General features: G+C 37.5%; 1 protein-coding gene across 1 annotated transcript in view; it reads left to right on the forward strand.

The window, feature by feature from the left end:
• The first annotated feature begins 337 nt into the window (after positions 1-337).
• LOC137250268 (homeobox protein unc-4-like) overlaps positions 338-16,065 on the forward strand; it is a 58,943-nt gene continuing 43,215 nt past the window's right edge. Inside the window, exon 1 of the mRNA XM_067782767.1 lies at positions 338-1,497. Within this exon, the coding sequence (XP_067638868.1) occupies positions 897-1,497 (601 nt within the window). The 5' untranslated portion in view covers positions 338-896. The remainder of the gene's footprint in view (positions 1,498-16,065) is intronic.

Genomic DNA, 16,065 nt, shown 5'->3' on the forward strand with positions numbered 1-16,065 from the left:
CGAAGGTAGGTCGTCGATTGATAATCGTTCGAATGTGGTTAGGTGCGGTGTTAAGAGATATGTTGTTGATGGTAATGTGGTGGTAGTTTAATAAAATAATGGCAACAATCTTATGCTCAATGCCTCATCGTATGTGCACTCACTGATTCGTTGGTGCTCATCGCTTACGGCCTTTGCTGCATCGTAAATCTGTCTGGTGTGTATTGTTTTGTTGTTTACTTTGGTTTGATTTGGTTTCCTGGCGTTGAGGTTTGTTCGTTGCACTCAGTTCAAATTGAATTTTCATGGTGAGCGCTCGTTGGTTATTTGTTGCGTACGGTTTGTTTGTACATATCGGCTGGTGCTACCGTCGGTGGTTCATTAGTTTGAATTGCTGTTAGCTTGTCTGGTTTGGAAGAGAGGGGTAGGAAATTCGTACGGTTCGGGCTGAATTGGCAAACGTTGGTAAATGAGTTGGCAGAGGTCTAAACCGGAATTCATAACATCGGTTGTGCTGTCTGCCGATGTCGAACACGTTTGTGTGCGAATGCAATTATTTTTAATAACGCTACCACAAAATTGAATCTTAATTGATTGGTATAATAAGCCAACAAATACCTACAACAATAACAATATCAAATAATTTTTAATTAAAATATTTACAACAACAACTATAAAAGCAACGATTAACATATAATAGTGAAATATTTGTGCATACATATATACATATAACGAATATAGTGACATCCTTTTTCGTGGATTTTGTGCAAATAAAAAAATTGGAACAAAAAAATTTAGTAAACTAAAAGTTTTGTGTACAATTTTACTTAATTTTTATGTGCAGTTTTTTGACTTGGTATGCGCCAGCGACGGGTTGCAACACATAAAAACGTCTATCATCATTTTGTTAATTCAGAATGGTATTAGAGCAACAGTTACAACAACAACAACAACAACACCAACAAAGTCTGCAACTACAACGCATAGCAACACAAGCACGTTTAAGTCCGACGGCAAAAAGCGTTAGCGGATCGGAAAGCGTTGCGGTTAGTGTTGGTGGTGGTAGTAATATTGTCTCGTGTCCTGGAACAATTGCCCATTCGATGGGTGGCCCCGCTACTATGCCGCCGGAAGGTTTGCATCCCACAGCTGCATTGCAATTATACGCCGCAGCTGCACAATTGGCGCCGGGTGGAGTGCGTGTACCGGCTTGGGGACCATTTTTGCAATTCGGTGTGCCGGGAGTGTTTGCCGGCGGACCGTTTTTGCGCCGCCCTCGCTTTGAAACAAATTCGCAAAATGCCGCCGCTGCCGCTGCTGCTTCACAAATGGCGGTCAATGCAACCAATGCCTTCGCTAATTTGACTGGTCTGAGCGTTGCAATGCGTAATGTGTCCGCTGTACAAACAAGTGCAGCGGCGGCTGTTGCAACGGTGGCCATTCAGCATCGCTTGATGATTGGAAATCGGCAAAGTTTAACAGCTGGCCCACCAAGTGAAGGATCAAATGAAGATGGAGGTGAGTTAATGTATATAATATTGATAACAAACACGCATTTCCTTGCTGAACTTTTTTGGGACTTTATTTAAAAAAACTCGACTTCTTACAAGCCAACCTAATAAAACTGCACTGCGTTTTTTTAGCGCACGCAAACAATCGGCGTTTTTTGCCCTAACCCAAATAAGCATGCGTTGCGACAATGTAAAGCATGTGTGCAAACGTCAAATCTAAATGTCACGCAGAACAAAAATTGGAAATCGAGTTAGGTTTTCACGCAGCAAATTCAATTTGAGTTGCTCTCATACAAGTTGTATGTGCATGAGATATTTTTGACAGAAAATGACTTGCGTGCGTTTATATTAGGTTGGCTTGTTAATCTTAAGAATCATTTAATCGGCTTAGTGCTTAAACCTGCTAAGTATCGATTTTTAAAAAACTTTCTTTTTGATGCAGTTTGTTAAAAGTAAAAGCTAATGCAACAACCAGGCATTACAGTAACATCAAATGACTGCACACAAAGTAAATCAACTTTATGATGAGTTCACTTCCTATGCTTTCAATAAAAAATTCAAATAGGTTTTTCGTGCCATGTAAAATTTTTGTTGCATTACTATTACCCAGGAATCGTTGCTTTTACGAAAACTGATAGGGAATTAATATCTTTCTCGTTAAAATATCTCCCAATAAGCTAAGTATCTATTAATAATCACTACGAGAACTCAAAAGTTTCGTTAAGAACCTGTAGTTAAAATAGAAACGCCGCACAGTTGGGTATTTGATCAATCTAGCTGGCCAAAAGTCGATTTTTCAAAATATTACAATTTTTTTTAATATACTCTCTGCCGTTCCTAGGTGTCCACTGAATAGTACACATACCCCAAAATCCATCTGCAACGTTAACGGAGCTAACCGCGCACATTTAAAGTTGTATAAAAATTGTGTGCAGTTCGATGTATTTTCGGATTAAAAGCAATATAGATTCGCTTCTAACCTAAATACTTGTTCACTTGTTTAGCCTTAGCCAAATCTAGTTACATTTTCTTTTAGGACAGGTAAATGTGTTTTTAATTCATATGTTAGATTTTTTATACCGCATGTTTTAACTGAGTTATTCTACTTGTAATAAATACTACTACTTTTCAATATTAAATTTTTTAAAAACCTTGCAAACAAAAAGATATATCTTTTTTCATGGCATATCATGTCAGTAATTTTTTGGCAATACATAAGCTTGTGTTTGTTTCAAAGTTTGATAATAAAAAAGGCTGCGCATACCAGCGATTTTTTGAGTGGTGATCAATTTTGTAAGAGACTGATACCCTTATTGGCAAAAGGTGGCAACCTTGTGAAAACATCCTCAGTGGCAACACCTAAGTGAAAAGTCTTAAAATATAATACTATATCAATGTACCAAATTTTATTCAAATCGGTTTGAGCCGTGTCCGAGATGGTAGTGGATATACAAAGATATATAAAAAAGAAGGTGATGTGACAACCCTAAGCGGCAACCCTTTTTAAACATGTCAGAAGAAATGCGGAGTAAAATACTTTTCGTTTGATACCCATATTGATATATCTCATGTAATGCCAAAAAATTACCGCGGGTCCATCCGAAACCGGGGCCCGATCCATAGTAATTCTGTTCACCGTGAATTTACTGTCAAATATTTCCTTTCATAACAATGAAGTGTGACAACAACTTTTTGAGCAGAAATAACTGCTGTTTTAATTTTGGCCAGCTAGATTGATCAAATACCCCACCGTGCGCTGTAACAAAAAACACTTTGGCCGGCTGTTTTTTACTGTAAGTGTACGTAGGGATGTATTTACAAATTATTACAACACCGAAACCGAGTAATTGGAAGTGTGCAAAACAAAATCATCGAACCATTATATTTGAAACGAATCTTTATTTTTGGATCCGTTAGTATATCACCCACACTTCACACCTTTGAGTTTCGAGTAGTGGCCTCAACTGTCAATTCCAATGGATGTTTTACAATTGAGAATAATTGTTTCTTGACTATTTAGTGGGTCAATGAATCGCAAGCTATAAGCCCCGCACACTGAAGGTCTTGGGTTCAAGTCTCGGTCAAAGCAACATCAAAAATTTAGAAAAAAGTGTTTTCAACCGGGTCGCCCCTATGCAGTGGCTTGGCAAACACTCCGAGTGTAATGCCATCAGTGGCGGATCGTGAGCTTGGTTGTGGGGGAGGAAATGGTATCAAAAAGTTTCATAAATTTTGTTTTATTTTTATAAAAGCGGTATTCATGTATAAATTAAATACTTTCAGGGCCGTGAAGAGGGGGGGGGGAGGGGGGCAGCCATGGCAATTTTCCTGGGCGCGGAAGGTTTTTGGTGGCCCGGCAAGGCAAAGCAGTATTGATAGTACTCAAAGTAGGATTTCATAGATACATATGTACATATTTTGTTGCTACAAAAAATGGTTTTAAAACTGAAAATCACTTAACTAAAATCATAAGCATCCGATCAAATACTCTGGGGCATAGTCATAGTCGAAATAAAATGTGATATTAAGTTAGATAAACGTTTTTGACACAATTTTATAAGCGCTATCTGTCAAAAATGCTTCAACTAACTTCAAATCACATTTTATTTCGACTTCCCAACGACTTAAGTGGTCGCCATTTCCTTCAAATCATACTCCATACTACTCTAAAAAAAACGGAGAAAAAGTAAAGCGTGATTGGCTCGTTTGGAGTGCAACAAAGGAAGCGCTTTTTTGTTTTCCATGTCGACCTTTCAGCAAAATTTCCGAAAATACCCGATCAGCTTTGACAAAATCTTCAGGTTATTCTAAAGATAAAGGTTGGAAGAGGTGACACGACAAAATTCCTGAACATGAAAATAGTCGAAATCATAAAACTTGCTATATAGATTGGCGCCAATATGAAATGAGAATTCGAAATGTAAGTTCAGTGGATTTTCTCTTAGCGGAAACCCTTAAAAATGAAGCAGCTCGCTGGAGAGAGATACTTCGCAGAATTTTTGATGTTGTTTTATTTCTTGGAGAAAAAGGATTGGCATTTAGAGGGGATAATTCATTGATCGGGAATCCAAAAAATGGAAACTTTCTTGGTATTTTGGAACTGATTAGCAATTATGACCCCCTATTGCATGAACATTTGGAGAAGGTGAAGGAATCTCAAACGAAAAAGAATCGTCTCCAAGCACATTATTTGTCTGATGGAATACAAAATGAGTTCATAGAAATCTATGCAAGTCAAGTAATTAGAAAGATAGAAGGCGAGAGAAAGTCCGTCAAGTATTACACAGTAATAGTGGATGCAACCCCTGAACAGCCTGTTTTTATTTTGCGTTATGTTTTATTAGACAGGAACTCCGGAAAATGGAAAATCCATGAACGCTTCTTAGAGTTTGTCGATTGTAACGCAAAAACAGGAGAAGCTATCGCTGAGCTGATTCGCAGCACTCTAAAAAAGCACAATATTCCCCTGGAAGACTGCCGTGGGCAAGGGTATGATAATGGCAGTAATACAAAGTTAAATAAGTTTATTCTAAAACAAAATTTTGGTGAAACATAAATTGTTTTTACGGGTCACGTGTGAAATTCAGTTCTCAAATTTCGATTTTCCCTTATACTATATTGCGAAGCGTCCTGCATCTACCACGCGAAAAATACCGGGCAAAGCAACATCAACAATTTAGAATTAAGTTTTCTCAATTAGAAAACGGGTTCGGGCCTCGGTAATGATATCGAGTGTATTTCTGCCATAGAAAGATTTTCAGTAAAAATTCATCTGCGTTGGCAAATGTTGTTAGGAGTCGGCGAAAAACATGTGAACCAGACCCTCTAGTTTGTAGGAAAAATTAAATTAAGCACGACGCAAATTGGCAGACAAAGTCGACTTAAATTCTTTTCGGAGGTATATCACGCCTCATATTTTATTAGAAAATGTATGCCGTGGTTATTTAAGGCAATGTTCATACACGGAAATTTACTGCAGTGTATACCGCGCCAAATTAATGTTATAAAACATATGTGGAAGACTCCGCAAATTTAGATTCCGGAGTTTTCATCCCACCTCCCCCTCCAGTAAAAAAATTATATGGCGGATGTGAGCAGTATCTGAGTTTGAATTTTTTTATCTTTAACTAAAGAAGACCCGGTAGACGTTGTCCTGCCCTAAATTTGGCCTATCTGCATAGGTAGGTAGGTTGAACTGGTCTGTCCATGAGGACCTCACATAGACTGATTGAGTCCGTAGTGTTACCAGAAGTTTGTTTTAACGACCAAACTGAAAAACCCTATCAAAAACCAGGACCTATGTTATAAAATAACTCCGTCCTCTTGTCAAATACTAGAAGCTTCCTAGGACCTAAGCCACTTGCTGCTTCTAGATCTGACAGCTGTATCACTCCTAATAGCTGGAGTCTTAGCCTGGCAAGTGCAGGGCACGAGCTCAGAACGTGCTCGATCGTTTCCTCCTCCAACCCGCACTTCCTACATCTGCTATCACTGACCAAGCCTAGTTTAAAGGCATGTGACGCCAGATGGCAGTATCCAGTCAGAATACCCGTCATGAGTCTACAGTCCTCTATTTTTAATGATAGGAGCAACTGTGTTGGTCTAAGGCTGTAAGACATACACATAATCTTCGATACTTTACAGCCACGCGCTTGAACCCACGTCTTTCCCGCTTGGTCGATCATGTGCACTTCTCAACTTCGCCTATCTGCATACATTTTAATAAGCTTTTTCCGTCTGACTCTGCCCTCCTCCCCTCTTCACTTTTTCCTAATCCTTTTATTCACTCCTCCCTCGCGTCTTTTTCGCTTCATCTATCTCCATCTTCGTCTCATTCCGTCTCTTTCTAAATCTCCTTCTCTCTTTTCTCTTCTCCCAATTCCTTCTCATTCTTCTGCATCCCTTATTGCCTGCCCCAGAGGGTGGTATGTATTTTATTCCAGTCCCAGTCCCACTCCGAGTCTCAGTCCCAGTCCTAGTCCAAACCCAGTCCCAGTCCGTCTCTGGATAATATATTACTCTGTACAAAAGCGCTCATCAACAGATTTCATTTGATATCCATATTCTATAAACACATTGTAGGGGTACTCGGGTCCACGTTTCGGCCTATATCTCGAGACCCTGTATGTAGATCGCAATCAAGCATATGCAGTAACCACCGCGTGAGGTCTACGCAACTTGTGTGAAAGTTTGAACAAAATCGACCGACGCATCTCTTCAAACACCGGCGACGAACTAACACACATTTTAGCCTTTCTTTTTATATATATAGATTTTTATACTCAGCTGAGCAGAGCTCACAGAGTATATTAACTTTGTTCGCATAACGGCAATCCGTAACGGCATAAACTAATCGAGATAGATATAGACTTCTATATATCAAAATGATCTGGACGAAAAATTCATTTAGCAATGTCCGTCCGTCCGTAAACACGATAACTTGAGTAGATTTTGAGGTATCTCGACGAAATTTGGTATGTGGGTTCCTGGGCGCTCATCTCAGATCGCTATTTAAAATGAAAGAAATCGGACTGCAACCACGCCCACTTTTTCGATATCGAAATTTCGAAAAAGAGAAAAAGTGCGAAAATTCATTACCAAAGACGGATAAAGCGATGAAACTTGGTAGGTGGGTTGACCTTACTACGCAGACCAGGGTTTCCCTCGGTTCATTTTCCTACGCAGTTATTTTCCCTTATGTTGTCACCATAGCTCTAAACTGAGTATGTAATGTTCGGTTACACCCGAACTTAACCTTCCTTACTTGTTTTTATTTAAAACACAAATAGTAATAGGAGTAACGTTCCTGCCAAATTTGATCATGATATCTTCAACGACTGCCAAATTACAGCTTGAAAAATTTTAAATTACCTTCTTTTAAAAGTGGGCGGTGCCACGCCCATTGTCCAAAATTTTACTAATTTTCTATTGTGCGTCATAAGTTCAACTCACCTACCAAATTTCATCGCTTTATCTGTCTTTGGTAATGAATTATTGCACTCTTTCGGTTTTTCGAAATTTTCGATATCGAAAAAGTGGGCGTGGTTATAGTCCGATATCGTTCATTCTAAATAGCGATCTGAGATGAGTGCTCAGGAACCTATATACCAAATTTCATCAAGATACCTCAAAATTTACTCAAGTTATCGTGTTAACGGACGGACGGACCTGGCTCAATTGAATTTTTTTTCGATACTGATGATTTTGATATATGGAAGTCTATATCTATCTCGATTCCTTTATACCTGTACAACCAACCGTTATGCAATCAAAGTTAATATACTCTGTGAGCTCTGCTCAACTGAGTATAAAAAAGGGATGAAACATTGTAATTGGATTGGTTTATTGACGCAAAATATAACTTTAGAAAAAACTTTGTAAAATGGTTGTGACAACTACCATATTAAATAGAAGAAAATGAAAAAGTTCTGCAGGGTGATATCAAAAGCCCTTGGAATCTTGGGAGATATTACATATATAAATAAATTAGCGGTACACAACAAATGATGTTCTGGGTCATCCTGGTCCAGATTTTGGTCGACATCTCGAAAACACCTTCACATATAAAACTCCCTTTTAAAACCGTCCTTAATACCTTTAATTTGATACCCATAACGTACAAACACATTCTAGAGTCACCCCTGGTCCACCTTTATGGCGATATCTCGAAAAGGCGTACACCTATAGAACTAAGGCCCACTCCCTTTTAAAATACTCATTAGCACCTTTCATTTGATACCCTTATCATACAAAGAGATTCTAGAGTCACTCCTGGTCCACCTTTATGGCGATATCCCGAAACGACGTCCACCTATAGAACTATGGCCCACTCCCTTTTAAAATACTCTTTAATGCCTTTCATTTGATAACATGTCTTACAAACACTTTCCAGGATTACCCTAGGTTCATTTTCCTAAATGGTGAGTTTCGCTTATTTTGTCTCCAAAGCTCTCAGCTGAGTATATAATGTTCGGTTACACCCCAACTTAGCCTTACTTACTTGTTATTTTTCACACTTCACTATAATATTAAAACGAAATGCAGATTTTCGTTGCTTTTGAAATTCGGCATAAAAATTGCACATGGAACAACTGAAGACTCTCCTGAATTAAAAAAATTGCATAGTACCACTAAATCGCGTGTTGGCGAAGCGGTTATGGTGAATGATGAGCGGTTGCACTTTCATCGATGATATATGTAAATAAAAACGGAGAAATATTTTACAAATCATCAGCTATTCTCTGCAAAAATGTATACAAACGCTTAAAATCACATTCTAAGGGTTTTTTGATTTACAAGCTATGAGGGCTGCTCGTGTCTGGTTTTAGCCTCCGAAAACTATTACGTGCCAAAATCACATAAAGATGACCGTCTAGACCAGGGATCACCAAAAGCTTCTTATGGAAGCGTGACCACACCTACTTTGAAATCCAAAAATAAAACAAGTAAAGGTGTCTAAGTTCGGGTGTAACCGAACATTATATACTCAGCGTGAGCTTAAATTGTACATTTCATTTCAGATAAATTAGTTTTCTACATAACATGTGGCACTTAACTTCAGACCAGCGCCAGCTATTCTCTGGAAAACTTCTTCCAAGTTCTTAAGATGTTCATCAAAGTTTTTGCCCAATACTATGTTGCCGTCCAGGTACACCAAGCATGTATTCCAATGTAGTCCTTTCAGTACCTGGTCCATGAGTTTCTCAAAAGTAGCTGGTGCATTACAAAGTCCAAAAGGCATTACTGTCAATTGTCAAAGACCATCGCCGACGCTGAAGGCTGTTTTCTTTTTGTCTTCCTCCTTCACCTCCACTTGCCAGTAGCCGCTTTTCAAGTCCAGTGTGGATAACCATTTCGTACCATAGAGCGAGTACAGAGTGTCGTCAATTCTTGGCAATGAGTAGCTATTCTTCTTCGTAACGTCATTTAACTTCCGGTAGTCCACGCAAAACCTCCTTTTCCATCCTTCTTCTTAACAAGTACTACCGGTGAGATCCAGGGACTAGCTGATGGTTCGATGACGCCGCTGTCGCTCATTTCTTGTATAATTTGACTCAAAATTTCCCGCTTCGCCAGTGGAACAATATGTGGAGCTTGAGGTATCGGCCTCGCGTCTCCAGTGTCAATTCGATGTTTCACAACATTGGTGCGGCCTGGTTTGGGACCATCCTGGTCAAATATGTTTGCGTACTTTAGGAGCAGTTGTTTCATATTTCTCTGATAATCTTGATCTAGCCCCTCCGTCCATGCCGTGATATTATTTGAAAGATCAGTCTTGCTAGTTGAAACGTGTTCCTGGAGCTGTTCACAGTTAATAACTACTTCAGCCTCTTGGCATCTTTCCAAAATAGCTCCTTTAGTTGGTTTGAGTGGTGACTTGAACTCTTTGAATACTCTTACCGGAATACGTCCATCTTGTTTTGTCATAACCAGGGTTTTTCCTACAAGTATGTTCAGTGCTGATTTGTTTGCCGTTTGTCCCACAATCTCCATCAACCTTTGCCCAGATGACTGCTTCGGATTTTGGTGGTATTTGCTGACTCTCTTTCACCTTGGGTGTTATGCGTGTCTCCTGCGATTCCAGTTGGGATGCCATATATGTCTTCTGTTCTTCCAGTTGAGTTTCCATCTTGGATGTAATCTGTGTCGACATTTCTGACATTTGCGACGACATTGATGTTACTGTCGATGTTTGTGCAGATATTGCAGCCAAAATCATGTTCAAGTCTGTGCTCGTAACTGTCTGCGATGTTTCGTTTTTCTCTGCAATTTTTGTTGTCTCGTCGACATCAAGATGAAAGACATACTCTTACCCGACAATTCCTTCTGCTTCCATTGCCTCTCGTAATCGTGCCTGAAGTTCGAGTTTAATGCCGGTTGTATTCAATCCAGGGCTCTCCAACTCCTTCTTCAGTTGCTGGATCTTCAATTCACTGAACTTTGCCATGGCCTCGTTGTCCTCTGGAATTTATTCAACAATTCCTCTTCTGACACCAATTGTAACGAATTTACTTGCAAATCCTCTTATTTGCAACCTTCTGCTAAGTTCGAATCACTAAACTGTTGAATAAATAACTCCAATATTTAATAATGCAATTTGGCCTTTATTAAAGTACTTCACAATAAATAACTCTACTATTGCCCGACAGATTGCGTGCTTAATCAAAACTGATTTTCTGCGCCTCTATTGTTGAGGCCTTTTATACTCTTTGATTTCCTCGTTGCATCTTCTAGCGCTTCTGTTCTCGAATCTACTAGTTTGTTATCTGTTATAATTATAACTACAGATGTACGTGTTTAGCTTTTATATGCGCGTATGTTTGTGAGCGATACTTCCACAATTATAATTGCATATCTCAGATAAGATATCTGCATGTGGTTGTTGCTTCTCCGCTGCGTATACCTACATATGTGTAGGCATAATGATTGAATTATTGATGTGCATTCACGTCACTGCTTAGCATCGGCTTAGAGATGGCAGTACCCCTTAGTGTTGCTAATATTCGTAACAGTTTTAACAGAGGGGACTGCTAAATTTGTTATAAGGATGTCAATATCTATCTTAATTCCTCTATAAAACCACCGTTTTGCAATTAAGGTTATAATACCAAATTTGCAAGTACAATTGGGTAAAACAACAACAACTACATATTCCTTACAGTAAAAAGCAAAATGTTTGTCCCTACCTAAATAATTACATCAGCGGTATTACACGTTCAACGCAAAATAGTTAAGTAAATTAACTGAATGAATTATTATTTATTTCAAATTTATTTTTAAAGTCGCAAGCTTAAACAAATTCAGCATGGCTATAATGACATATTTGTTTGGATTGAATTTCGTTATTGGGGTTAATTAATGTACATAAATATATACTTAAATATCTATATATATGTGTATGTAGTAACTTCATGTATTTGTATTAATTGTGATAATGAAATTTGTTGTTTACTCTTTTATTGACTTCTTGTGAACACATTCCTCTTTGTTAGTCTCATTAATCAAACAATAATCAATTAGTTGAATGCGAATGGTATTTGTATAAATAAAATAAAATCCATTATTGAAGTGTTATTGTTATTATTGTTACACAATACATTGTGCGATTGTATTATTTTTTTGTAATTGGAAGTAATACAGGTTAATTGAATGATTTAATTTTAGTTCACAAAACACAAAACGACCTTATTCTTTGAAATTTACCGACTTATCAAAGGGTTTAAAAATACAGTACATTGATTAGAAGAAAAAGAAAAATAACAATCGCGTGTTCTACATATAACCGAATGATTAACAGATTATAAAATAGGTGACGAATTTTATACGAATGTTTACTTGCATATTTCTATATGTGAGGCTCATTAAAACAAAACAACAAAAAATTTTATTTTTCGAAGTCCTCAATTGGAAACCCCGGCGATTGTGTACAAAGATGCCTTTGAATCGAAGAGTCCTTAAAATTATAGTATAAAGGCTGCGTATTGCGTTTATTATTGTATTTATTTTTCAAAAAATTGGTTTTGGGAAGTTTGATTTCCTCTTTTTTAATTTGTATAAGTAACGGTTTGCAATAAGAAAAATATTTTAACCAGAAACATAACTATTACAACGGCCGTGTTTTTGTTTTACATGCATATACATCTGCGTTTGCAAATAACAAAAAAAAAAATCACCGAACATTACAACAATATAATTAACAAAAAACCATGAATTCATATTCAAAATCATACAAATAAATTTGCAAAGTTTGCCCTGCTATTGCTTCCGACAGTGCTATTTAGTTTTGTCATTATCTGTTATGACAATTGTCGAGTGCTAACACTTAAGCGTTCAAGAAAAATATGCTGGATAAAATTTAAGAACCATAAAATTTTAAAATTTCACTAATGCAAAAAAAAAAAAAAAATTGTGGAGATCAAAATTAATCTATCCATACCACGGCCCTATCAACTTTTATTTATGCAGTTCATTCTTTCAGTTTCGGACGCGTTTCCGAAATGATTTTGGCAGCATTTTTCTTAAATATAATTTTAATACAAATATTTACAATAACTAAAATTCTTAACTGTGTTGCAGAATACCAGTTACATTATTCGGAAACCGATAAAAATTTAAATTTTCTGGAGCATTGGTGAGAAAACCTTTTCCAACCTGAATTCTCCAATTTCATGATGTTGTACCATGTATATGCCTATAAATTCAGCAACGCAAACTGTTGAATAAATAACTCCAGTATTCAATAATGCAAAATTGTCTTTATTAGACTACTTTGAAAATACTTCAAAATAACACTTATCACATCATATTTTGTATGCGGTAAACTACATCATTGATCCGTTTTCCAACTTTGTATAGGCCTCAGGGAATTTTTTAAGGATTTTTCACTAGGTGGCCAAAAGAAAAATATCTCCTCGACATGACTGACCATACCGGTCAGCTTTTGAATATTGCCATTTTTGGTCAAAAAAAAAAAAAAACATGCTGTGGCAACCGTGGTTGTGACTCACTCATACCAAAACATTTGCAATAAAACAAGTAATCCCAGGAATAGTTATTTTTCATATCCAACTTATTACATACTTGGCCAAAATTTTTTTATTATATGCTGACAAAAAACCCTCGAGCACGTGCAGAATTTGTAGAATTTATATATGTCACGGAAGTCGTGAGTACCTATGTTCTTTTCCATATAAATCCTCATTGATAGTATATTTGATGAACTATCATTAGAGTTGGGATTCTACCGGGTATTTACCATTTTTATGGGTAAATATCGGGAAAATACCCGGAATATTCCTTTTTTGTATCTTTTTTTGCGTATTTAAAAATCGTTTGAATCGAGGCTGCTTGGAATTACAATTCAGCAATTAAATTTATACGCCATTTGAAATTAAAAAAATTTCGTTTTTATTTTAAACAAACAACCCAGCAAACACTCGGAGTCAACAATTAGTCTGAAAGGAGTCCAAACTTTGGATCGTTTGCACTCGTTATGAACTCATTTAGGAACCTGAAGCGAATGCTATATGCTTATATTTTGCCTCTAACATAAGTCTTATACAGACCTTCTTCCGATATCATATATGAGCCTTATTGGCGTCATATACTGCTAATTTTGAGCCTTTTAATGACACTACTTCAGGGCTTTTAGGAAGAATTTTTGACATATATCCGAAGCGGAAAACATAGGGGAGAATGTGATAAAACTCACATGAGGATAAGATAGAAATGAAATAAGTATTAGTTGAGTTAATTATTTATTTAGAATAAATTGTCGCAGAAAAATTTCAGAGTTTTTTTCCGGAGCTGCCTAGTTTACTAATTCTAATATTTTTCGTTTGTTTATAATTTCATCAAATCGGAGTCATAAAAGACTCTAAGGTGATAGCATTTTTTAAGCTTTTGAACCATATTAAACTCCAGAACTGTAAGAGAATATTTATAAGGGACACATATTTACCCAACAAACAGGCTCACGGCGCTCATAATTTAAGAATCCGAAACGAATCCAAAATAAGTGGGCAATATAGGAATCAGAAAAGCGTCGAAACGCGTAGGAGGGTAAAAGAAAATTTAATTTTTGCCTTTTATTTAACGGCCTAAAAGCTCCTAATCTTGCATGCAAAAATTATCATTTATCAACTATTTATGTTCGTCACAGCGAGTTTGGAACAAATTTTGAAACTTTGTTACGATCACTGTTCATTTTAGTACAAAATGAATTACATTTGTACATTATTTTTACCCTTCCTATTCTTTTATTGTATAATAGGCCGGGTCGATTTATGGGGAGGCAAAAAAATCGCCCATTGATCTGTGAAAATCATATTCTAGGGATCAAAATAAGAAACTTTGCCGAAGGAACCATACCTCTAAAACGAATTCTGATGCCCCCCCCCCCTTTGGGTCGAACTTGCAAATTTTGAAAAATCCCACTTTGAAATTTTCTTCTAATTGAAAAACCTTATTTCTAAAATGTTTGATGTTGCTTTGCCCGGGGTTTGAACCCAGGGCATCCGGTGTGGTAGGCGGAGCACGCTACCATCACACCACGGTGGCCGTCGTGGGTATTTATTTTGGGTAAATATTTGGGACTTTACCCATTTTTACCATGTATAACCAATTTACCGTGTATTTACCATTTGGGTATTTACCCCTTTCCCATCTCTAACTATCATTCATTCGTTGATAAATTTCTTCGATTAGTACCAAAAACTTCATTAGAATTAGCAAGTTATATATTTTTTGACATTTTGGGGAAATCATGTATGTTCAGAAAATTTCTGACATTATTTCAGTTAGGTGTTGTTCACGCATTTTCGAAATTTAGTAGTGGCCAGATTATGATTACTACGTGGCCACGGCGGACTACTACGTGGCCATTTGGCCACGTTCGTATTACTTAAAAAATGCCCTGATAGGCCTTCCCAATTACACTGCAATTTCGGGGACAAACCCTTTTTCCGTTGTGGGTTGTATAACAGCACCAAATCTCCTTCCCGAAAACTTTCAGAATTAATTGCTTTATCGTATCTGGCTTTCATCTTGTCACTCATAATCTTCGTTCGTTGCCTTACAAGATCGTGTATTTCTCTCATCTCTTCTTCAAAGACACCAGCGGATTTCTTGGTATTACTCTCTGCATCGGCATCTATCCCAAACGTCAAATCAGCTGGCAGTCGAAGGTCATTGCCAAAATTATCTTTGCGGGAGTTTGGCCCGTTGTCTCATGCACTGCCGATCGGTAAGCCATCAAGAATAATGATATGTGTGTATCCCACTCTTTATGGTACTTGTCGACTACTTTCCTTAAGTGCTCCTCCAAGGTTATATTGAATCGTCCCACCATACCATCGGACTGAGGATGCATTGCGCAGTTGTCCCTGTTTTTCGATTGCCCAATTTCTTATACATTTCTTGAAACACCGCTGATTCAAAATTCCTCCCTTGGTCAGAATGAAACTCCATTCGTACCTTACCTTGCAACCCAATCGTTTGTAACAACTTCTTCTACTGTTTCCGCTTCTTGATTTGGGATTGGGTATACCTCTGGCCATTTACTGAAATAATCCATAACCACCAGTACGTACGTATTTGTTGCGGATGCTAGTAGGAAATGGACCTGCGATATCCATGGCGATCCTTTCAAATGGTGCACCTGAAATATACTGCTTCACTGGCCATGACTTCGGGTTTTGGGCCCTTTCGCTCTGCTGCAAACCTCGCAGTTCGCAATCCACTCAATGCCCGACTGACGCTACCAACCCAATAGAATCTCTGTTTAATCTCTCTAGCGTCTTTGTGATTCCAAGATGACCTCCGCTTGGACCATTATTATTATGTTCTTTCTGGGAACAGCTATCAGTTTCTTCTTGCATTGACCATCCTCACTCTCCCATACTCGATGCAAGCAACCGGATATCAATTCTAAACTGTGACTTCGCAAATTGGACTCTCTGCTGACATAACCACTCCATCGGAGAACTGCAAAAATCACAATTTTCTTGATTTAATCAAACACTAATACTGTTTTCACACAGAAACTTAATGATCTCATTTCACCTTCTAATGAAAT

Source organism: Eurosta solidaginis, chromosome 4, assembly GCF_040869045.1.
Source record: "Eurosta solidaginis isolate ZX-2024a chromosome 4, ASM4086904v1, whole genome shotgun sequence".
NCBI lineage: Eukaryota > Metazoa > Arthropoda > Insecta > Diptera > Tephritidae > Eurosta > Eurosta solidaginis.